This window comes from Pelodiscus sinensis, chromosome 13 (genome assembly GCF_052426305.1).
Source record: "Pelodiscus sinensis isolate ZL-2025 chromosome 13, ASM5242630v1, whole genome shotgun sequence".
Lineage (NCBI taxonomy): Eukaryota > Metazoa > Chordata > Testudines > Trionychidae > Pelodiscus > Pelodiscus sinensis.
The window spans coordinates 33,951,601-33,976,607 of record NC_143064.1 but is presented as its reverse complement, the minus strand read 5'-3'; the positions used below and the strand labels follow the sequence as shown (position 1 = coordinate 33,976,607).

The following is a 25,007-nucleotide window of genomic DNA, read 5'->3' as shown; positions in this document are numbered from 1 at the left end:
TCAGTCTCTTTCTCTCTCACTGCGTCTTTCTCTTCCTGAGACCCACATCCCCTTTTTAAAATCTAACTAGGATCAGCTGAGTAGGCACAGTGCACAAACGCTGATCCCTCTTAAAGGGCCAGTGTCGACCTGTGACACTTGTTACATTTTAAATTTGACCTACTTAAAGTCCAGAAAAAGATATATTTTTGCCTGATCTTCATTATTAAGAAAGAGATTCATTTATCTTTTCTGAGTAGTTTTAAGAAATAACAGTCTATCATTTATCATCAATAGGTGCAGAAGTAATTATGATATAATATAATGAATATAATACATTACTAAATACAGAGCAAAACACTTATATCAAGTTCTTAGCATGAAATATCTATATAAAATTAACAACATGTGCATAACTTCTACAAGAGAGAGCCAATGGAGAAATTAACTAATGGATAATGTAAAAAGCATACTAAATATTAACACGAAAAGTTTGTGACCCACTCCACTCTGCTGTAGCTAACTCTCTGGATACAGTAAAGAGACATAAGGATCTTGTGTAAAAGAGGTTTTTTGCACAAAATGGAAGCAGCTACACTGCTTCTTTTTGCGCAAAACCCCTTGCGCAAAAAGAATCGGCAGAAAATATGCTAATAACAAAATGACTCATGCTAATGAGTCCCTCATTAGCATATCGTGTGCCACAAAAACTTGCCAAATAGCCAGCCATAGAAAGTGACAGTCCCTGCCTCAAAAGAGCTTGCAGTCCAAACGACAACCCATAATAGGTGGAACAGACAACAGTGGGTCAGGTTATAAAGCAGGAGAGAAACGGTTAATAAGCAAGATGCACACAATGATTCTCAGATATAATCAGGAGTGATAATTGTAACTCTCCACCTGCCAAGCCATTCCTGATGCACTATAGAAGAAGTAGGTTTTGAGGAGAGCCCTGAAGGAGGCTTAGGTTCTGGCTTTAGGAAGCTGACTGGGAATTTCTCTCATTTGTAAAGGACAGCATGAGAGAAAATGTGAAGGTGCTTGTAAAAGAAAGGAAGAATCAGATAACGGAAGTTGACATCATTAATGAAATGAAGCCGGTTGTCAATCATATGCTAATAGAAAGGATAGGATAAGAGAAGGAAAGTTAAATTATGGAGGGCATTGTAAGTTGGAGCAAAAAATTGTGTTTGATGTAGTGAAAGACAGAGAGGAGGTGGCAGAATGATGGACTAGGAAAATGATCTTAGCTGTCTGGTAAATGGACTTGAAAGGGGGAAGAATGTAGGCATTGAACCAGAGAAGGAGATTACAGTAGTCCGGATATGCGATGAGCAGAGATTCAATAGTCTCTCTCTCTCTCTCTCTCTCTCTCTCTCTCTCTCTTGGAATGCATCTGTCTTTGTTTCTGTCTGTGAATCTGTTTGTTCAAGAATTCCTCCTAAACAGTAAGAACTAGGGCCACCAAATTTGGCATGCAGCTTCCTCTTACCATAACTTAAAGCAAGGACAGGGTCTGGTTGTGCCAAAACAACCAGAAGCCCCAGAAAAAGAACTGTTTTCCACAACATGCAGAGGAGAGGCTGCTGTTCTGAGGGCTGTGACATGTGAGTGGCCACTGGGCAGCAAGCCACAGGGGAGTGCTCTCTTGAAGAGTGTCCACTGGGGGCAGCTGAGGGAGTGGCTAGCTGGGGTGGGGCTCTGTCATGTTGCCTGCTAGCACACTGGTAAATAGTTTGCCTGCCCCAAACTTTTCCCCTTCCAGCTGCATGCTTTATTAAGTGATTGTATCAGTTGGCTGTAGTTATTTTTGGTGGATACTCTGCTTTGCATCTGGTTTACCAGAAGATGCATTGGGCAGAGGCATCATCTACACCAGCTCTCTGTGGAGGCACTGGACTTGGGGGGCTGGGATTGGAAAGCACTTCCCGTGGCTGCAGTGGTGGGGGGGAGAGAAGTCACCACTGGCAGCTGAGAGGGTGAACACAGGTGGGGGCAGGAGAAGAGTTAATAGGGCCTGGGAGGGGTATCCTGGGAGGGGAGAGAACAGGCCCTGGGCCGGCTAGAGAGGTGGCCAGTGGGGATGGAGGAGAACAGGCCTGGGATGAGCTGGAGCAGTGGCCTGCAGAGGAGGAGAACAGGCCCTGGGTGGGCAGGAGAGCTGGGTGGGGGTGAGAACATGCCCCTGGCCCCCAGCTTCCTGCATCCCCAATCCCCAAGGCCCTGCCCTGAAGGGCCCAGGCAACTCTGGGTTAGTCTGCTAGTTATCAAGGGTAGGAATGGTGTCCCTAGCCTGTGTGTGTCAGAAGCTAGGTATGCAGAACATGGGAAGGATCCGACCAGTATGGCCATTTTTATGTTCTTAATATATTAAAACTCTATATTTTCTTTTGAAGAAACAATGCAGCTTAGTATTTGGACACATTTGGAAATGACCTAATATGCATTTCTAGACAGGCTTGAGACAATCCATAAAATATAGAATCAGAAGTTACAGAGTCAAAATTATATTTACTACATGATTTTCTGTCAACACACTGAATAACAAATGGATAAAAAAAAATCCCTTGATTATGCATGGATACTGATCCAAACAGGTGGAAAATCTCTTCAGTCAAGACATAGAATACAGACATTTTGACATGACAGATATTATGTAAGATTAATGATAACAATGAACAAAGTCATGTGGGAGAAATGTATTTCCTATGAACACAGACAGGTACTAGTGGGAAATTATATGCCCAAGCTCATTAAGGAAGTGTGGTAGGATTTTAGTTATTTAAAGTCTTTGTTGCTTCTTCATATTTTTTATTTCTAGCTGTCTGATGTTAATAGTTTTAAAATCAGAAACTAGACACTATTAATATGATTCACATCTTCTATTGAAAAAATACAATAGATTTTGCTTATTAATAGACTGTTGATTCTCAGCAAACAGTTGCTATTATTTGACATGCCTTCCCAGGCTGCAGTGCTCCAAACCTGCATACAGCTGGTGCTCAGCACATCCTAGCATTTCCTACCCTGGTTGTAGTACCAGAATAGTGCAGCTTGTGGGTTTTAGGGATATGAATGTTTAACCGGTTAAGGGTGAAGCTTACTGCTTAGGGTGAACTAATGGGGGCTGGAGCAACTTCCTGCCTGTGTGTGGGGGGGGTCCAATTAAATGTGTTTTTATATCCCTAGTGGGGCTGCAGCCAAGAAAAGAAGGGCTGAGATGCACTAAGTCTAGGCCCTTGGTGATAAGACCGGGAACAACCCAGTGTCCCTGCTTTCTGTGGACAACGTTGGCAGCCAGGCTGTAATCTCCTCTCTGGTGCTGTTTTCTCCCAGCAGCACATGGGTTTGTGGTGCTACAGATAGGGAAGACATGCCAAGAAGCTATCAATATGTAGCAAGCTTGTTGCCAATATCCAAATCCCATTAACATTAACATTAACATGGAATGGGACTGGCTCCCAGCAAAACATTGTTATTAATTATAAGTTTCTAACATCAGGATTGCTATTAAGCAGCATTCACTATAGATATGTATATATATATTACACAATAATGAAGATACTCACTAAATGAAAGCATTAACAAACAGTGGCATGATTTAAAGCAACTGTTAGTAATATGAAATATACTGTTCACATATTGTGGACATAACTACAAAAGTCATAAACTGGTCTCATTGGAATAAAGCATCTTACATTTTCAGTAGTCCCGGTGATTACATGCAGCCCATCGTATGTTGACTTAATATACATCCCCTAAAGAAAAGGGAAGAGAAGGAATAATTAATATCTGTGGGTGGTTACTGCTACAAAAATCATAGCTCATTTTAATACTACAATAAAACAATTAAAGATGTTTGCACAATAATGTTGTAAGAAGCAGGTAATTAAGGAAATCAGGTAATTAAGGAAATTAAGGAGCAGGTAATTAAGGAAATCATATGCAAACACTTGGAAGGTAATAAAGTGATAGGGAATAGCCAGTATGGGTTTGTGAAGAACAAGTCATGCCAAACTAATCTGATAGCTTTCTTTGATAGGATAACGAGTCTTGTGGATAAGGGAGAAGTGGTGGATGTCATATACCTAGACTTTAGTAAGGCATTTGATACGGTCTCGCATGATATTCTTATTGATAAACTAGGCAAATATAACTTAGATAAGGCCACGATAAGGTGGGTGCATAATTGGCTGGATAACCGTAGTCAGAGAGTTGTTGTTAATGGTGCTAAATCCTGCTGGAAAGGGATAACAAGTGGAGTTCCGCAAGGGTCTGTTTTGGGACCCGTACTGTTCAATATCTTCATCAATGATGTAGATATTGGGATAGAGAGTACGCTTATTAAGTTTGCAGATGATACCAAACTGGGTGGGGTTGCAACTTCTTTGGAGGATAGGGACATAATTCAAAATGACCTTAGCAAGTTAGAGAAATGGTCAGAGCTAAACAGGATGAAGTTTAATAAAGAGAAATGCAAAGTGCTCCACTTAGGAAGGAACAATCAGTTCCATACACACAAGATGGGAAGCAACTGTCTAGGAAGGAGCATGGCGGAAAGGGATCTAGGGGTCATAGTGGACCACAAGTTGAATATGAGTCAACAGTGTGATGCTGTTGCAAAAAAAGCAAATATGATTCTAGGTTGTATCAACAGGTGTGTTGTAAGCAAAACTCGTGAAGTCATTCTGCCGCTCTACTCTGCACTAGTTGGGCCTCAGCTGGAGTACTGTGTCCAGTTCTGGGCGCCACATTTCAAGAAAGATGTGGAGAAATTGGAAAGGGTACCGAGAAGAGCGACAAGAATGATTAAAGGTCCAGAGAACATGACCTATGAAGCCAGGCTTCATGAACTGGGCTTGTTTAGTTTGGAAAAAAGAAGATTAAGGGGGGACATGATAGCAGTTCTCAAATATCTAAAAGGGTGTCACAAGGAGGAAGGAGAAAATTTGTTCCTCTTGGTTTCTGAGGACAGGACAAGGAGTAATGGGCTTAAAGTGCAGCAAGGGAGGTTTAGATTGGACATTAGGAAAAAATTCCTAACTGTCAAGGTGGTCAAATATTGGAATAAATTGCCAAGGGAGATGGTGGAATCTCCCTCGCTGGAGATATTTAAGAACAGGTTAGATAGACATCTGTCAGGGATGGTGTAGACGGAGCTTGATCCTGCCTTGAGGGCAGGGGGCTGGACTCGATGACCTCTCGAGGTCCCTTCCAGTCCTATGATTCTAAGAACACTTATTCTGAATTAAAGTCAATGGTATTTCAGCAGATTGAAACAAATTGTGGTTCAATCCAATTTTCAAAACAAAATTAAAATAAAAATGTATTTAGAGCCAATATAAAAAAAGTTTCCTGTTAATGTACCATCATTAAGTCCAAAATCTACAGGTAACAAATCTTTTGGACAGCACTTAACAACTAACATGAAGCTGGACTTATTTTGGCATCTGAAGAGGTTTGTTACTTTACTAATCTCAGAAAAGAACTAAAGTTGTCAAAGGCCAAATAAAGAATAGAAACAGAGGTTTTAAACATAAATACCCTATATTCCAGATGTGTATTGATTTAGTAAAAAATAAATTAGCTAAGATGGGCTAGATGGACCTCTAATCTTACATAATATTGCCATTCTTATGTTCTTAAATTCTTAGATAAAACCTAGTACATCAGTAACATTCAGCAACAAGCAGTCTTTCCTCTTACTAAAAGGGCCACAGTTCCACATACCACCCAAAGACATCATCTTTCATCTAATGCTGACAAGGTAGCAGTGCTCTGTTAAACCATCATCTTTTGAAGATTTCTGAAGTCCCTTCTGCTGTCCAAGCAGCAGCTAAAAGCCTCACAACCAAAAGAGGTAAAAAATGCCATCCTAAGAAAATAAATAAAATATAATAATAAATAAAGATCTGTAATACTTTAGCAAGAAATTTGATGTTACAGTGTTGTTATGATGCCTCATAAGAGTTGCAAAACTGGGTGCTCCCAGACACCCTTGTTCTTCTGTATAAAGGAGGCTCCCTATTGGGACTATATCTCTCAAGGGGTATGTCTAGATTACATGCCTCTGCCAAAAGAGGCAAGTAAAATAGGCTACCTGACACAGTCAATGAAGCCAGGATTTAAATATCCCTGGCTTCATTAAAATTAAAATGGCCACCACGCTGTGCCGGTTCAGCTGATCATCAGCACAGCACGGCAGTCAAGACGCAGATCAGTCGACAAGGGAAGCCTTTGTTGACCGCTCCGTTATGCCTTGTGAAATGAGGTTTACAGGAGCGATTGACAAAGGCTTCCCTTGTCGACCGATCCGCGTCTTGACTGCCGCGCTGTGCTGATGATCAGCTGAACCGGCACAGCGTGGTGGCCATTTTTATTTTAATGGAGCTGGGGATATGTAAATCCCAGCTTCATTGACTATGTCGGGTAGCCTATTTTACATGCCTCTGTCAGCAGAGGCATGTAGACATACCCAAGATGAATACTGGCCTTTTCTCTTGTTGAGGGGAAGCAGTGCACCATCGGAATCATAGGGCCAATGTACATCATAGAAAATTATGTCTGTCTTGGAAACCTGGCCCACAGAGAATATGAGGCACAACTGAAGGACAAGTCCCATGAGGCACTGCAGCAATATATGCAAATCAAAGTATTTTGGCTTGTTGGGTTATAGAATCATAGAATCATAGAATTCTAGAGTTGGAAGAAACCTCAGGAAATCATCAAGTCCAACCCCCTGCCCAAAGCAGGACCAATCGCAACTAACTGATCCTAGTCAGGGCTCTGTCAAGCTGGGGCTTAAAAACCTCTAGGGATGGAGATTCTACCATCTCCTAAAGGTAATCCATTCCAGTGCTTCACCACCCTCCTAGTGAAATAGTTTTTCCTAATGTCCAACCTAGACCTCCCCCAGTGCAATTTGAGATCATTGCTTCTTGTTGTGTCATTTGTGACCACTTAGAACAGCCTCTCTCCATCCTTCAGGTAATTAATTGATGGCTGCTATCAACAGGTGATTGCTAACAGGGAGTTTTGAGAGGGAGTTCTCCAGGTGAAGGAGAAGCAGATACAGGACTCTTGAGGGAAGTGTGTTTTGTTATTGGGGCTTTCTTACTGTGTGCTGAGGTTGTGTTTGTTTGGTGTGTGGTGGTGTTGGTTTTTATTTATTTATTTATTTATTTATTTTTCTTTCCCTGTTTGAGTGAGGCTTTAGAGAGGGAGTTCTCCAGGTAGAGGAGAAGCAGATACAAGAGTCTTGAGGGAAGTGGGTGTTGTGTTTGGGGCTTTCTTGCTGTGTGCTGAGCTTGTGTTTGTGAGTGAGGGTTGGTGTGTGTTCTTTTTTGTTTTTTGTTTATTTATTTATTTATTTCCCCCTGTGTTTGAGAGTGAGGCTTTTTTCCCCCCACCTCCTCTCTGCCCTCCCCCTCCCCTTGATGGAGTTTGTGCTGTGATTGGCTGTGATTGGCAGGTGGAAACTGTTGGCTTCTAATTAAAGTTTGAATTCTAGAAGCCTCTGCTGATTGGCCTTGGTAGGGGGAGGGGCTTTATAAGGCAGTGGGCAAGCGACCAAGGAGCTTGTGAACAGGTGATTGCTAACAGGGAGTTTTGAGAGGGAGTTCTCCAGGTGAAGAAGAAGCAGATACCCCTGTAAGCATGTGTCTCAGCAAGCAGCCACAGGAAGTGTCCGCACTCATGCGGCCCTCCCTGGGAGGCTTCTGGGGGCTTTAAATCCGATGTAGACTCCAATCAGTGTGGATGTGCTATTTTGAAATAATTCTGAGCTATTTCCATGCTGCCTTTTAGTGTGGACACACTATTTCAAAATTATTATTTTGGAAGTTATTATTTCAAAATAAGTTATTTCAAAATAATTTCCTAATATAGACATGCCCCGAGAGCCAGGGCTGGTGGCTGTAAACAAACTTTCTGGAAAGGTGGGAAACTTGGCCAAACCCACAATAAATGGACATCCAGCTAACTAAAATCATGCAAGACCATGGATGTTGCCGGACCAGAGAGTGCTGGACTAGAGAGGTTCAACCTGTACAGCATTCTTCACTTTCTGACCTAAAAGTATATATTGTATCAGTGTGCCCAATAATTTCAACCTGTGGATGATTGCATTTCTGTGATGGGTGAAGTGTTTCTTACTTATAACATTTTTTTAAAAAGCCTTTACTTAAATATGCTATTTGTTAATTCATACTTTCACTCTTCCTTACTAGAAACTACCACCCTATAATAATGTGAGGTGGCTGTGTATTTTAGGTAAATTACTGTTAGGGGAGATAATGAAATTGCACAACCAGGACTTGAATTCAGGTTTGAAGAAATGAAAATTTTTGTTAGTCTTCTCTGACCTCTATAAAATCACTACTAAGAACAATCCTGTTTATTGAAAATAGCTTTTTATTTAACTTCAAGTGGAAAAGAACCTACTCATGATACCAGCAGCAATTCACAGAAGCAAATTTCTTATATAATATAGTTTTGAAATGAAAATGAAAGCATTTTGTGATACTTTAAAACACTAACACAATTCTCTATGATGTACCATGTAAAGAATTGCTTTTTATTTTTAAATTTAAAACAATGAGTTCTTCCAAATAACGTGGAAATATAGTTATTTATTTTATTTGGAAAGAGACACATATCTGTCAGTCTGATCATCAGTGCATCCAAAAAGCAGCTCCATTTAAAATTATTACTTGGCAGTTTGAAAAATTTCCCCTAGGTAAAGGTGTGACCTGAAATACACAGAGATGTTGCTTTATCTAGGAGGTAAACAGTAAGTGCTTGATTAGAAGATAACGGTTTGTTCCTGAATTAAGCTACACAGAATATGGGGGCATGACAAGCCACTTACACTGAGACAAATACAATTTAAAAACTTGTATTTGGGGTACATGTAATAGGAGTTACATAGTAATTAAATGCAGTACTATTATTTTAAAGATACCTATGGTTTGTATTTGTAAAGCTTTGGTTAATATAATTGCACCTTTTCTTGATAATATTGCACCTTTTCTTGATAACAGAGTTCAGGTTTGGGTTTCTTAATTATTAAGTGGAAGGTGCTAAAAGAAAGACCTAAGCTAATAGCTATTAATGCTAACTTAGTTCATTTATCTGTCTTAAAACTTAAAATTAAGACTAACAGACTACAATGCTTAGAGACTTAGGGTATATCTACACTACAGCACTAATTCAAACTAATTTAATTCAAATTAGTTAATTCGAACTAAGCTAATTCGAATTAGTGCATCTAGACTTAAAAACTAATTCAAATTAACGTTTTGCTAATTTGAACCAGTGTGTCCACGCTGATTGGACACTGGGTCGCATTTAAGGGCAGCTGAAACTGGTTCCGGCAGGGCATCAGGTCAGTAGTTGCTTTGTGTGGCTGCTGTCTGAGGATATCTGAGGCTCGTGCTTAAAGGGACCCCCCCCTGGACAGCTGGTTCTCAGCTTTTCCGCTTGCTTGCCTACCTCTCCGAGGGACAGCAAAGCGTTTTTCTCTCCGCCTGCCTGTGTCGGTGCTTCCCATTGGGGACGCTACCTCAGTTGGCACCATAGAGCCAGAGCTCACCCTGGGCATGCTGCTCCAGTTTTTGGACTGGCTGCTGCAAGCCTGCCAGCAATGGGTGGAGGCTGCCATGCACCATCTGGTGCACGTCAGCCACCTGCCTCTCCCCCTGGCCTCCCCAGGAATTATGGAGGAGCGGCAGCAGTGCCCAGATGCCAGCGTGCCCCGCCTCATCTGGCATCTGGACACTCGCAGCGACTGGTGGGATCGCATCATCCTGGAGCGCTGGGGAGACCAACAGTGGACCCAGAGCTTCAGGATGAAGAAGAACACCTTTCTGGAGCTCTGCGACTGGCTCGCCCCTGCTCTGCAGTGATGGGACACTTACATGAGGCCCGCCATACCCCTCCAGAAGCATGTGGCTATTGCCCTGTGGAAGGTCTCCACGCCGGACAGCTATCGATCCGTCGGGAACCAGTTTGGAGTGGGGAGATCCATCGTCGGAGCAGTGCTCATGCAGGTATGGCACCCACTGGCCACTGGGCCGGGGGGAGGGGGCTGCAAGGAGGGGATGGGCCGCCCCAGGGAAAACGAGGGGGGGAGGAGGCAAAAGTGCCCTGCACGGGAGGGTTCGGTCTGTCCCTGCCGTACTACACGCCGCCCGCGGGGGTTGCTTCCGAGAGTGGGGTGCGGGGCACTGCCAGGGAACGAACACTCCCAGCCACCCAGGTGCCCCAGTGATTCACGGTTTGCTGTGTCTCTCTGCAGGTGGTCAAGGCCATCAACCGGGTGCTGCTCCGCAGGGTAGTCTGCCTCACCGACCTAGATGCCGTCATCTGGGGGTTCGGCGCCCTTGGCTTCCCCAACTGCGGGGGGGCAATCGGTGGGATGCACATCCCCATCCGTGCCCCGGAACACCAGGCCTTCCAGTATATCAACCACAAGGGGTACTTCTCTTTCCTTCTGCAGGCCGTGTGTGACCACCGGGGCCAGTTTACAGACATTAATGTGGGCTGGTCCGGCAAGGCACATGACGCCAGGGTGTTCCGCAACTCCTCCGTGTGCCAGAGGCTGCAGGCTGGGACCTTCTTCCCCGACCGCCACATCAGGGTCGGGGACATGGACATGCCCGTCTGCCTGGTGGGGGATGCAGCCTACACCCTACAGCCCTGGCTGATGAAGCCCTACATGGGGCACCTCAACCCCTCTCGGCAGGCCTTCAATGCCAGGCTCACCCGGGCCTGGATCATGGTCGAGGAGGCCTTTCGCCGACTGAAAGCACGATTTAGGTGCCTCCTCACCTGCCTCGACCTCGCCGAGCACAATATCCCTCCCGTGGTGGCAGCATGTTGTGTGCTGTGCAATTTATGCGAATAGAAGGGGGAAGCTTTCCTGCCAGCCTGGATGGCTGAGGCTGACTGCATGGCTGGCCAGTACGTGCAGCCCCACACTGCCACCGTCTGGGAAGACCAGCGGGGGGCCGTCCGGATCCGGAAAGCCCTGCGGGAGAGCTTCCAGGTGGAGGAGGAGGACTGAACTCTCCCTGCATGCCCCATTTGGGCCTTCTTCCACCCTCACCTCCTTACCCTTTCCCCTCCCTAACCCCCCTTCCTAATGTCAAATAAAGACACCTGTTTTGCCAACAAAAATCTCTTTTTATTTTACATAACTGGGGTGGGGGAAGGGAGGAATGAGGGTGGGAGATGGGACGGGGAAGCCTGGGAGGAGGGAGCTGGAAGGGAGTGGAAGGGGAGGAAGGGAAGGGAAAGCTCAGGGTTGGGGGTCCTGCTGGCTCTCCCATCTCACAGCACTGCGGGTGCGGGTGCGTCGGGGGGAGTGGGTGTGGAGGGTGGGGCAGGAGGGACGGGGGGTGCAGAGGAAGCAGGAGGGGGAGCAGGGGTTGGAGGAGGAGTGAGGACCTGCTCCCGAGTCCACATGTGGCCTCTGGTGGCCAGGCTGTCAGCCATGCGGTTGTAGATGGCCACGTTCGTGTGGCTAGTGCAGAGATCATGGATGTTGGAGGACTCCCCCCAAAACTCGATGAGGTCCACAATCTCCGCACTAGACCAGGCGGATGCCCGCCTTTTGTGGCTCCGGGCAGGCTCATGGAAGCCGCCAGCCTGGTCCTGGGAAGAGGTGGAAGGCTGGGTGGCAGCAGGTGTCTGGCTAATGTCATGCCAGGTGCAGGGTCTTCTGGCTGGGTTCTGGGAGGCTTACAACTGGTACAAGCACTTTAAGGGCTCTGTGGCTGGGAGGGGGGGCAGAAGAGTTTCCCTGGTTGTGCTCAGAGTGGCCACCAGGGCAAGCTGGGAAGGGCTAGCCTCTAACTAGTTCGAATTAAGTGGCTACACAGCCCTTAATTTGAACTACTTAATTCGACCTAGGCGTTAGTCCTCATAGAATGAGGTTTACCTAGTTCGAAGTAAGCACTCCGCTAGTTCGAATTAAGTTCAAACTAGCGCTTTGCATGTATAGATGCTATGAAAGTTAATTCAAACTAACAGCTGTTAGTTCGAATTAACTTTGTAGTGTAGACATACCCTTAGAAACTATATTAGAAAAACAAGCTTACCATTTCCTAATTTAAACAAATGCCTGGTCACCCTTTTTTATGGGGTTTAGGTGTTTGGGCCCTTCTACAGTCCAACTTGTTTTTCTTACACATAAAAATGTTATGGCACACTTATTTCATAGGCTCCTAAATTTGTATGTATTGATGACATATACATACATATTAATGACATTAGATCATTTTCACAGGTGATGGTTTTTCTGGTTATTTCGGTTCTTTCCTTTTGATGTACTTGTTAAGTTTGATGATGCAGACTTGGAAGTGCCTTATGCCATCCTCTCTATTTATTTATTTAGGTAGAAGGTCCCAGATTATGTTGACTTTATTGTCTGGGAGAAAAGTTCCAGACATAAATATGCTAATTTTGCTTTAGCGTAACATACAGGATGTGTCCTGTAGGTTCCTTGTGTTCCAGCCAAACTGCTTTAATAGAAACCTATGAAATAATTAAAAGATTATATATAATGTACATACAGTAGATAGATTGGTTAGCCCTATGGGCTATAGAAAAGATCTGTTCCAAGCATAAATATCTTGATACAGAAAGCTAGTTGTTCACAGTGGAGCCACAGTAGAGTATTTCAGTGACTATTTTGTAGCATTAACAGATCTACATAAAATAAGTATTTAACAAAAAAGGTAATGGCAGCTTAGCCTGCAAACTGGTAGCCAACTACTGGAGTGGTCTAAACAAATGAGCAGAATCACCTGTCTTGAGACTGTATGGGTCTCTCCTGATCATTCCTGTAGATAGGCCATGAACTTGGACCCATGCGGTTCATGAGCAGCCTTCTTGTGCAAGCGATGCAGTCAGACAAGCTATCTGACCCTTAAGTCAGCCAATAAAAGGTCTACTGAGTGGTCTCAAATTGCTGTCAGTGTTTCTTTATCTAGTATGATCCCCTTCCCAATAATTCACTATTGCAATATAAAGTATCTTCTATATCGAGGCTTTGCAATTTTTTGGCATTGTAATTGTTGTGGTCTAGCTGCACTTTTGACCCCTTTCCAGTCTCTGAGTGCATGCCCCTCAAGTGTTAGGCCTCTAGCCTTCACCTGTCCTGAGGCCGGGGGGCTGAAAAGCCTGTGATTTGCCTGCTTTTAGACTAGGCCTTGGATTATAGCCTCAGCATCTACTCAACAGGTCTGACTGAGCTTGGCACATGTAAATCTTCCCTTAGGAAACTGAATTAACTAGAGGTCACAGTGACCAGGCAGCTTTCTGAAAGAAAAGTATTGTTTAATCTTAACAGTAGAAACAGAAAGGATTTTCAAACAATTAAACAATCTGCAGGAATATGTATCCTCCTAACGCATATCCATCTGCTTCAAATGCCCTTCCAGAGGATGAGAATTTCTATGTAGCCCAAGACTGGGCAAAATATGCAGGCTGGATCCAGTCCGCAAGAGCCTCAGCCTGATCCCTACCTGCTTGGCACTCAGGAAAGCCAGCTGAAGGGCCATGTATTTCTGTGACTGCTGAGAATCCGGGGGAAGGGGCAGAGGCTTCTCACACTGTTCCCACCCCCAATAACTCCCATTGGATAGTTTCCTGCCAATAACAGCTGCTTGTTTGTAGGACAGGTAGCATGTGAATTGCCCCTTCCCACTTATCGCCTGGGATCACAGTGTTTGCAGGAGCTTTGGAGGAGCTAAGGGAGGTAGGGTACGTCTACACTACAGCGCTAATTCGAACTAACTTAGTTCGAATTAGTTAATTCGAACTAAGCTAATTCGAACTAATGCGTCTAGAACTAAAAACTAGTTCGAATTAGCGTTTTGCTAATTCGAACTAGCATGTCCACATTAAGTGGATCCTGAACCGGGCTTAAGGATGGCCGGAAGCAGTGCTGGCAGGGCATCAGAGGAGGACTACTGGGCTAGATGGACCTTTGGTCTGACCCAGGACGGCCATTGTAAGCTCAGGGCTCAGGGTCAGGGGTCTCAGTGAACCCCCTTGATTTTCATACACACCTGCTCCTGGGTGGCCAGGCTGGCAGCTCTCCTGCCCTAGCCGGCCACTTTCCTGTGCCTAGTGCGGAGGTCATGGCCAAGGTCCACGATGTCCGCACTAGCCCAGGCGGGTGCCTGCCTCTTGCGGTCCCGGGCAAGCTCCTGTGAACCGCCAGCCTGGTCCCGGGAAGAGGGGGAGGGCTGGGGGGCATTGGGTGGCTGGCTCGATCCGTGCCAGGTGCAGGGTCTGCTGGCTGGGTGCTGGCAGGCTTGCACCTGGCACAGGCACCGTAGCCAGCCCATGCCCCTTTAACGGGTCCGGGGCCGGGGCCGGGGCCGGGAGGGGGGCAGACGAGTTTCCCTGGTGTTGGCCAGAGTGGCCACCAGGGAAACCTGGGGAGGGCTAGCCTCCCACTAGTTCGAATTAAGGGGCTACACAGCCCTTAATTCGAACTAGTAAGTTCGAACTAGGCTTAATCCTTGTGGAATGAGGTTTACCTAGTTCAAACTAAGCGCTCCGTTAGTTCGAATTAAGTTCGAACTAACGGAGCGCTAGTGTAGCGCCTATGAAAGTTAGTTCGAACTAACATCCGTTAGTTCGAACTAACTTTGTAGTGTAGACATACCCGTAGAGAGCTATGTTGATGAGACTTTCCAGGACACTGTAGTACTGTCCCACCTCCAGTCTGAGCCACAGTGCTCTTAAGGAGGATGAAAGTCTCAAGGGAACAGAGCATTCAATGGGAGCAGAGGGAAACCATTCCGTAGTTGGGACCCTCCTCCCAGAGGATGTTGCGGTATCCTCTCACACTGAGGATACCTCTGAGGGAGAGGGAATGCCAGTTAGGAAGAGGCAGGTGTTAGTAGTGGGTGATTCGATCATTAGAAACATAGATAGTTGGGTTTGTGATGACCGGGAGAACCGTATGTTCACTTGCCTGCCTGGTGCGAAGGTTGCGGATCTCTTGAGGCATCTAGACAGACTTATGTGTAGTGCTGGGGAGGAATCGGTGGTTGTGGTACATGTAGGTACCAATGACATAGGGAAGGGTAGGAGAGATGTCCTGGAGGCCAAATTTAGGCTGCTAGGAAAGAGACTGAAATCCAGGATCTCTATGGTGGCATTCTCGGAAATGCTTCCAGTTCCACGTGCAGGGCCAGGTAGGCAGGCAGAGCTTCAGAGTCTCAATGCGTGGATGAGATGATGGTGTAGGGAAGAGGGATTTAGATTTATTAGGAACTGGGGACACTTTTGGGAGAGGGGGAGCCTATACAGGAAGGCCTAAACCAGGGTGGAACCAGACTGCTGGCACTAAACATTAAAAAGGCCGTAGAGCAGTTTTTAAACTAAGAGATGGGGGAAAGCCGATTGTTGCGGAGATGCACGTAAATCGGAAGGAGACTTCTCTTAGAGGAGAATCCCTGGATAGAGATTCTCTAAGCTGTAGTCAGAAAGAGAGGAGGGGAGAGGGCAAACCATGGGCCAGAGCAGACAAACAACCGCATACAAAGAAATCCAATGCATCAGGGAAGGGCAGACAAATAAGCAGTGGCAAATTTTTAAAGTGCTTGTACACAAATGCTAGGAGTCTGACTAATAAGATGGGTGAACTAGAGTACTTCGTATTAAATGAGGAGATTGACATAATAGGCATCACTGAAACCTGGTGGAATGAGGAAAATCTGTGGGACACAATCATATCGGGATATAAAATATATAGAAAGGATAGAGCAGGCCGGGTGGGTGGTGGAGTGGCACTGTATGTGAAAGATAATGTAAAATCAAACGAAATAAAAATATTAAGTGAATCAACATGTTCAATAGAATCGCTATGGATAGTAATTCCATGCTCCAATAATAAGAAATTAGCAGTAGGGATATATTACCGACCACCTGACCAGGACAGCGATACTGACATTGAAATGCTAAGGGAGATTAGAGAGGCTACCAAAATAAAGAACTCTATAATAATGGGGGATTTTAAATACCCCCATATTGACTGGATACATGTCACCTCAGGAAGAGAAGCAGAGATAAAATTTCTCAATGGCTTAAATGACTGCTTCTTGGAGCAGCTGGTGCAGGAACCCACAAGGGGAGAGGCAATTCTCGATTTAGTCCTCAGTGGAGTGCAGGATCAGGTCTAGGATATAACCGTTACAGGACCGCTTGGGAATAGTGACCATAATATAATAACATTCAACATTCCTGTGGTGGGAAGAACACCTCAGCAGTCCAGCACCATGGCATTTAATTTAAAAAAGGGGAATTACACAAAAATGAGAAGGTTAGTTAAACAGAAATTAAAAGGCACAGTGACTAGAGCCAAATCCCTGAAAGCTGCATGGAAACTTTTTAAAGACACCATAATAGAGGCCCAACTTAAATGTATACCCCAAATTAAAAAACATAGCAAGAGACCTAAACAAGAGTCACCATGGCTTAACCACCATGTAAAAGAAGCAGTGAGGGACAAAAAGGTATCTTTTAAGAAGTGGAAGTCCAATCCTAGTGAGATAAATAGAAAAGAACACTGTCAAATCAAGTGTAAAAATGTAATAAGAAAAGCAAAAAAAGATTTTGAGGAACAGCTAGCCAAAAACTCAAAAAGAAATAACAAAATGTTTTTAAGTACATTAGAAGCAGGAAGCCTGCTAAAAAACCTGTGGGTCCCCTAGATGATCGAGCTATAAAAGGAGCAATCAAGGACATAAAGCCATTGCGGAGAAACTAAATGTTTTCTTTGCTTCAAGTCTTCACGGCTGAGGACGTTGGGGAGATTCCTGAATCTGCACCGTCCTTTGTGGGTGATGAATCTGAGGAACTGTCCCGGATTGAAGTGTCATTAGAGGAGGTTTTGGAACAAATAGAAAAACTTAATGTTAACAAATCTCCGGGACCGGATGGCATTCATCCAAGGGTTCTAAAAGAACTCAAATGGGAAATTGCTGAGTTATTATCCGTGGTTTGTAACCTATCCTTTAAATCGGCTTCCGTACCTAATGACTGGAAGGTAGCCAAGGTGACACCAATATTTAAAAAGGCGATCCTGGCAATTACAGACCGGTAAATTTAACTTCAGTACCGGGCAAATTAGTAGAAACAGTAGTAAAGAATAAAATTGTGAAGCATGTAGAAGAACATAATTTGTTGGACAAAACTCAACATGGTTTCTGTAAAGGGAAATCCTGTCTTACTAATCTATTAGGGTACGTCTACACTACAGCGCTAGTTCGAACTAACTTAGTTCGAATTAGTTAATTCGAACTAAGCTAGTTCGAACTAACGCATCTAGAACTAAAAACTAGTTCGAACTAGCGTTTTGCTAGTTCGAACTAGTAAGTCCACATTGAGTGGACTCTGGACAGGGCTTAAGGATGGCCGGAAGCAGTGCCGGCAGGGCATAAAAGGAGGACTTAGATCATGGAGATGCTGTCTCAGGCTAGCCGAGGGCTGCGCTTAAAGGGTCCCGACCCCCACCCCGGACACACAGTTCTAAGGGGTGCCCCGCTTGCAAAGAAGTTCTGGCTTGGAGTGCCCTGAGTGCCCACACTGGGCACATCACACCACTCGGCCATCAGCCCGGCTGCACTTGCCGCAGGCTGCCATCTGGGGAGAGGGAGTAATTGGGGGGCTGCAGGAGAGCTTCCACCCCCAGAAGCCTGCAGAGCCAGCCCAGTCCTCCCCATCGGGGGCTCGTACCCCATTCCTCCCTCACCTCCTTCCACTTACCCTTCCCTAGCCCCCCTTCTTATTGATGTACAAAATAAAGATAACGTTTCTTCCAACATTGACTCTGTCTTTATTGAACAAAACTGGGGGAGAGTGGGAAAAGGAGGTGGGAGAGGGGAAGAGAAAGGCTGGGAGAGGGGAGGGCAACTAACATGATCAGGGGTTGGGAACAGGTCCCAGATGAAGAAAGGCTACAGAGACTGGGACTGTTCAGCTTAGAAAAGAGGAGACGGAGAGGGGACAGGATAGAGGTCTCTAAAAGAAGGGGTTGGGTGGAGAGGGTGCATTCAGAAAAGTTCTTCCTGAGTTCCCATAAAGAAGGACTAGAGTACACCAAAGGAAAGGAATGGGTAGCAGGCTTCAAACTAGTAAGAGAAAGCTGTTCTTCTTGACAAAGCAAAGAGTTAACCTGTGGAACTCCTTGCTGCAGGAGGCTGTGAAGGCTAGAACTAGAACAGAGTTTAAAGGGAAGTGAGATAAAGTCATGGAGGTTGGGGCCATGGAGTCCTATTAGCCAGAGGGTAGGAGTGGTGTCCCTGCCCAAAGTTTGTGGAAGGCTGGAGAGGGATGGCACGAGACAAATGGCTTGGTCATTGTCTTCGGTCCATCCCCTCCAGGGTCCCTAGGGTTGGCCGCTGTCGGCAGACAGGCTACTGGGCTAGATGGACCTTTGGTCTGACCCAGGACAGCCATTGTAAGCTCAGGGCTCAGTGTCGGGGGTCTCAGTGGACCCCCTTGATTTTCATGCACACCTGGTCCTGGGTGGCCAGGCTGGCAGCTCTCCTGCCCTAGACGGCCACTTTCCTGTGCCTAGTGCGGAGATCGTGGACGAGGTCCACGATGTCCGCACTAGCCCAGGAAGGTGCCCGCCTCTTGCGGTCCAGGGCAAACTCCCGGGAGCCGCCAGCCTGGTCCCGGCAAGAGGGGGAGGGCTGGGGGGCATCGGGTGGGTGGCTCTGTGCCGTGCCAGGTGCAGGGTCTGCTAGCTGGGTGCTGGCAGGCTTTCACCTGGCACGGGCACCGTAGCCAGCCCGTGCCCCTTTAAGGGGTCCGGGGCCGGGAGGGGGGCATAGAGTTTCCCTGGTGTTGGCCAGAGTGGCCACCAGGGAAACCTGGGGAGGGCTAGCCTCCCACTAGTTCGAACTAAAGGGCTACACAGCCCTTAGTTCGAACTAGCTAGTTCGAACTAGGCGTTAGTCCTCGTAAAATGAGGTTTACCTAGTTCGAACTAAGCGCTCCGCTAGTTCGATTCAAATTCGAACTAGCGGAGCGCTAGTGTAGCACCTATTAAAGTTAGTTCGAACTAACGTCCGTTAGTTCGAACTAACTTTGTAGTGTAGACATACCCTTAGAGTTCTTTGAAGGGGTTAACAAACATGCGGACAAGGGGGATCCAGTAGATATAGTATACTTGGATTTTCAGAAAGCTTTTGACAAGGTCCCTCACCAAAGGCTCTTGTGTAAATTAAATGGCCATGGGATAAGAGGGACGGTCCTTTCTTGGATTGAGAACTGGTTAAAAGAACGGAAACAAAGGGTAGGAATAAATGGTAAATTTTCCGATTGGAGAGGGGTAACTAGTGGTGTACCCCAAGGGTCAGTTCTGGGACCAATCCTTTTCAACTTATTCATAAATGATCTGGAGAAAGGGGTAAGCAGTGAGGTAGTAAAGTTTGAAGATGATACCAAACTGTTTAGGATAGTCAAGACAGAAGCAGACTGTGAGGGACTCCAAGAAGATCTCACCAAACTGAGTGATTGGGCAACAAAATGGCAAATGAAATTTAATGTGGATAAGTGTAAAGTAATGCACATCGGGAAAAATAACCCCAACTATACATACAGTATGATGGGGGCTAATTTGGCTACAACAAATCAGGAAAGAGATCTTGGAGTTATCATGGACAGTTCTCTGAAAACTTCCACACAGTGTGCAGCGGCGGTCAAAAAGTCAAATAGGATGCTAGGAATTATTAGGAAAGGGATAGAAAATAAGACCCAGAATATCTTACTGCCCCTGTATAAAACTATGGTACGCCCACATATTGAATACTGTGTTCAGATGTGGTCTCCTCACCTCAAAAAAGATATTTTGGCCTTGGAAAGGTTCAGAAAAGGGCAACTAAAATTATCAGTGGTTTGGAACGGGTCCCATATGATGAGAGGTTAAAGTGACTGGGACTTTTCAGTTTAGAAAAGAGGAGACTGAGGGGGGATATGATAGAGGTATATAAAATCATGAGTGGTGTGGAGAGGGCCGATAAAGAAAAGTTATTTATTAGTTCCCATAATAGAAGAACTAGAGGACACCAAATGAAATTAATGGGTAGCAGGTTTAAAACTAATAAAAGAAAGTTCTTCTTCACACAGCGTGTAGTCAACCTTTGGAACTCCTTGCCAGAGGAGGCTGTGAAGGCTAGGACTATAATAGAGTTTAAAGAGAAGCTCGATAATTTCATGGAGGTTAGGTCCATAAAAGGCTATTATCCAGGTGATAAAATGGTGTCCTTGGCCTCTGTCTGTCAGAGGCTGGAGAGGGATGGCAGGAGACAAATCGCTTGATCATTGTCTTCGGTCCACCCTCTCTGGGGCACCTGGTGCTGGCCACTGTCGGCAGACAGGTTACTGGGCTAGATGGACCTTTGGTCTGACCCAGTACAGCCGTTCTTATGTTCTTATGTTCTTAAACATGGCCCTTGTAGCTGCTATGAGCAGTACAGAGCATGGAAGGCAGGGACCTTGGTTAAGGAACTTGCTGGGCTGCTGGCTAGGAGCCACCCAGTTAAAGTCTCCCAGCCAAAGCCTACCTCTAGCACCCCAGCCCTTCCCTCCCCTTTCTTTCCCCAACTCTCTGCCCCCCTTCTGTTGCCCTACCCCATGTAACTCAAAGCTTCTGCAATCCTGCTCCAGCCCCCATACATCTTCCTACACTCCCCTCCTACACTCCTCTTCAAGTCATAACCCCCTCCCAGACCTTGCATCCCAATCCACTATCCCTGGTCACAGCCCAAATCCCTGCCCCCGTCCTGCATTCATGCCCCAGGTTACAGTCCCCTCCTGTATTCCAGTTCACTGCCACACGTCACAATCCCCTCCTTTACCCAATCTCCCTGCCAGATCCCATACCCTAATCCCTTACCCCAAGCTCCCTTCTGCACCCATCCTCCACCCCAGACCCTGCACCTCCTCTGTTAATATAGTGGAAAATTCTTGAAGTGCTCTCCCCCCACCTCCCCATCAAAAATTATTGCCAATGTCTGGTGCATTAAATACTGTAGATTTTTACTTACCAAGCCCTCACTGGGCAGAATACTAGTAAGGTGAACTACTTCAAGATGTGCTGACTGAGACACCAGGGAGTCAGATGAGAGAGAGATAATGTGGTCACAGATTCCAGACAGAGTTTTACACTAGAAAAAGCAAACAAAGACAATCATAAGCACTTATGTTAAAGTAATAAACTGATGGTATTAAAAAACATTTCAAGTGCAATATTGTTTATCTTTCATCTATTTACATATATTTGATCAGCATTATATTTTAGTTCTTCCTCTTATGAGAACTCAAAGCTGAAGGTCTATATTTATCACAAAGCCAACTACAAGAAGGGCAAGGAAAATAAAAATACTATCAATGCCATAACTAGTGTTCATGAATCTATAGCACAACAGCTCAAAGCTAACTTCTTCTCAGTTAATAATCTAAGAGTGTGCTTTTGAACTACATTATTCATTCAAGCTACCATCCCTAGCAAACATGTCTGATAAACTTGATTTTATGTGTTGCCATACGTGGCATTATTAAACACACTGAATTAAAGCAAAATATGCAAATATGTGCAAAACATGCAAATAGCAGTTACTTTACTATTTTTTATCATAATTATTTTTGGCCAACAAATAAGTGTAATTTATCAAGCCATATATTTATTTAAGGTATAATTCCACAATACAAAAAATATAGTGAAGTCTTTTCTTCCCTAAAAACTACACTGACAGGTAAAATTCATGGGTCCTGCATTCTTTTCTCTAGTCTCATGAATCTCTAATGAAGATTTCATTCTAAATCATGTAAACAAAATAAGAATGATATACTGCCTTCCAATGAAGGATATGAAAGAACTTTTCAAATACGAAATAATCCTCACAGCACTCCAGTGAGGTGGGGAAGATGAGGGAAATGAGATAAAAAGATGAAGTTGTTTGTCCCAAGCCAAACAAAATGTCATCAGGAAACAGAACCCAAGGGAAGTTTCCCAAATAAGGGATTTCTTCTCATGTTTTTTCATGTTTTCTAAATTTTTCTTTCAGCATACGTCTACGGTGCAGGGTTTTTCCAGGATACTGGAGGTATCCTGGAAAAACTGTGACGTGTCCAAGGAATGTGTTTACTCTTCTGCTTTTTTTTGTGAAAGAGCAAATACACTCTTTCAGGAAGCACTCGTTCTATGAGTTCCACCTCGTTCTATGAGGGATAAGGGCTCCGCCGAAAGAGGAGTTTTTTTCCCACCATTTGGACGCGTCTAGATTCAGCCAAATGGCGGAAAAACCTCTTCTGGAAAAGCAATTGGAAAAAGCTATAGTGTAAACCTAGCCTCAGACATAGTGGCTGTGTCTAGACTGCATCCCTTTTCCGTAAAAGGGATGCAAATTAGACACATCGCAATTGCAAATGAAGCGGGGGGGATTTAAATCCCCGTTTCATTTGCATAAACATGGCTGCCGCTTTTTTTCTGGCGTGGAGCTTTGCCGGAAAAAAGCGCCAGTCTAGACGGGGATCTTTCGGAAAATAAAGCCTTTTCTGAAAGATCCCTTATTCCTTTTTTTAAGAGGAATCTTAAGAGGAATAAGGGATCTTTCGGAAAAGGCTTTATTTTCTGAAAGATCCCGGTCTAGACTGGCGCTTTTTTCCGGCAAAGCTCTGAGCTGGAAAAAAGCGGCAGCTATGTTTATGCAAATGAAGCGGGGGGGATTTAAATCCTCACTTCATTTGCAATTGTGATGTGTCTAATTTGCATCCCTTTTACGGAAAAGGGATGCAGTCTAGACACAGCCAGTGTGTCTAAAAATGTGTACCTAATTTGCAGTCATTTATTTAGATGTAATTCAGAATATTCCTCTGGTGGGAATTCTGTTGTATGCTTATATTTTCTTTCCAGGACCACACTGTAATTTACATTAAAAGGTGGTGAAATCCCTAAAGGAAAGTTATTCGTCATGTGTTTTCAAATACAGGTTGAATTCTACTATCCTGTTTGATGCTGCATATTTAAGTAGAAGACGCAAAGTTGTTGCAGTGAACAACTCCATTTTCTAAATATATAAGCAATGTTCAAAAGCCCTTAATATGTATTCATTTAGAAACCAGGGTAAAGCTCTGGAGTACTGGATGTTGCATTTGGATCATCCATCTGAAATATGTGCAAAATCACATGTATTCATGAAGTTCCCTATTGACCATGCATTTGAGCCTCTAGCAAATTGTCACTGAAGAAGAAGCATTTTTAAGTTGGCTTTGGGTCAGGGCCTCAAAGAGGGAATATAGGCATTATTTACTCAACCAAACATTTGTAATATACGTTACACATTAAGGCTGTGTCTAGACTGGCATGATTTTCTGCAAATGCTTTTAACGGAAAAGTTTTTCAGTTAAAAGCATTTGCGGAAAAGAGCATCTAGATTGGCACGGACGCTTTTGCGCAAAAGCACTTTTTGCGGAAAAGCGTCCGTGCTAATCTAGATGCGGTTTTGAGCAAGAAAGCCCCGATCGCCATTTTCACCATCGGGGCTTTTTAGCACAAAACACTTTTTAGCTGTCTACACTGGCCCTCTTGCACAAATACATTTGTGCAAGAGGGCTTTTTCCCGAATGGGAGCATCATAGTATTTGCGCAAGAACACTGACAATCTTTCATTAGGTCGTCAGTGTTCTTGCACAAATTCAAGTGGCTAGTGTAGACAGCTGGCAAGTTTTTCTGCAAAAGCAAGTGCTTTTGCGGAAAAACTTGCCAGCCTAGACGCAGCCTAAATGTGTTCAGATAATTTTACATCTGTATATGTGGCTTGTTTATAGAATAAAAAATAATCAAATCACTTCCCTTTCTTGAGATCTAAAAGTATGGCCAAATGAGCCATGTGTCTATGTGACACCCTGACATGTCATTGCTGCAGTACCCCCGTTTGGAACTGAGGCCACTACTAGCCCTTAACATTTCCTTTTATGCCACATATGTAGACAGGATATTGGATGTAATTCTCATGAAATCTCTTGCATTGTTTTGAGATCTACATAAGATTTCCTCTTGACCACTACTTACTAGATTTTTTTCACTAAACAAATGTTAGAACTGAATACATGCTAGAAAAATGAGCTCAGAATCAATCAATGGAGAATTTGAACATTGGGAAAAATGTTAAAGAGCAATAAATAAAACAAGAAATACCTAGCCACTCTAAAGTAGCTCACCAGACATCAAAGAGGCCAGATGCCCATAATAAATGATGCAAAAGATGGGACTGAAAAGGATGGGACTTGTCATGTGAGAACACCCAGGAGATCACGAGAGAGCAAACAGTGCTCTGTCTGGCACTATCCATAATACAAACTGTACACACATCTATTATGGCATGCTTTAGATAAAACAAGTAGAGATTACAGGCAAATAGAGAGGAACAAGATTTCTCAAGTTTGCTGCAATATTGTCATTTCTAAAGGGTCACCTTTCAAAACTACCTTACAAATAATATGTAAAACAAAAAAAGCAGTCATGTAGCACTTCAAAGACTAACAAGATAGTTTATTATCCTGGACCCCACAAAAGCTAATAAACTATCTTGCTAGTCTTTAAAGTGCTACATTACAGCTTTTTTTTGTTTTACCAAGATCAGACTAACACGGCTACCTCTATGTTACTATTACAAATAACAATAACCAATGATTCTATGTTCTTGTATCACATTATATCCAAGCATCACAAAACATCCACGAATGAGCTATTGTGATTGTGGAAAGTACTAACCCCATTTCAGAAAAAAGCAACAAATGGTCTGGCAGTGTAACCCACACACCTAGGCTATGTCTACAAGTAATATGCAAATGAGGGTAAGCGTGGAATATCGCTGAACCTCATTTGAATACCTAATGAACCACCATTTTTTTCAGAAGAGGCTCTTGCGCAAGAAGTAGCGTCTACATTGCCCCTTCTTGCGCAAGAAGAACCCTCTTGCGCAATGCTGTTCTTC

General features: G+C 44.4%; 1 protein-coding gene across 1 annotated transcript in view; it reads right to left on the bottom strand.

Annotated features, from left to right (window-relative positions):
• The window catches only part of LOC142831310 (connector enhancer of kinase suppressor of ras 2-like), a 242,667-nt gene that overhangs the window by 68,761 nt on the left and 148,899 nt on the right, over positions 1-25,007 (bottom strand). The window contains exons 7-8 of the mRNA XM_089781719.1: positions 21,057-21,176; positions 3,678-3,737 (exon numbers count right to left, since the gene is read on the bottom strand). Of these exons, the coding sequence (XP_089637845.1) occupies positions 3,678-3,737; positions 21,057-21,176 (180 nt within the window). The remainder of the gene's footprint in view (positions 1-3,677; positions 3,738-21,056; positions 21,177-25,007) is intronic.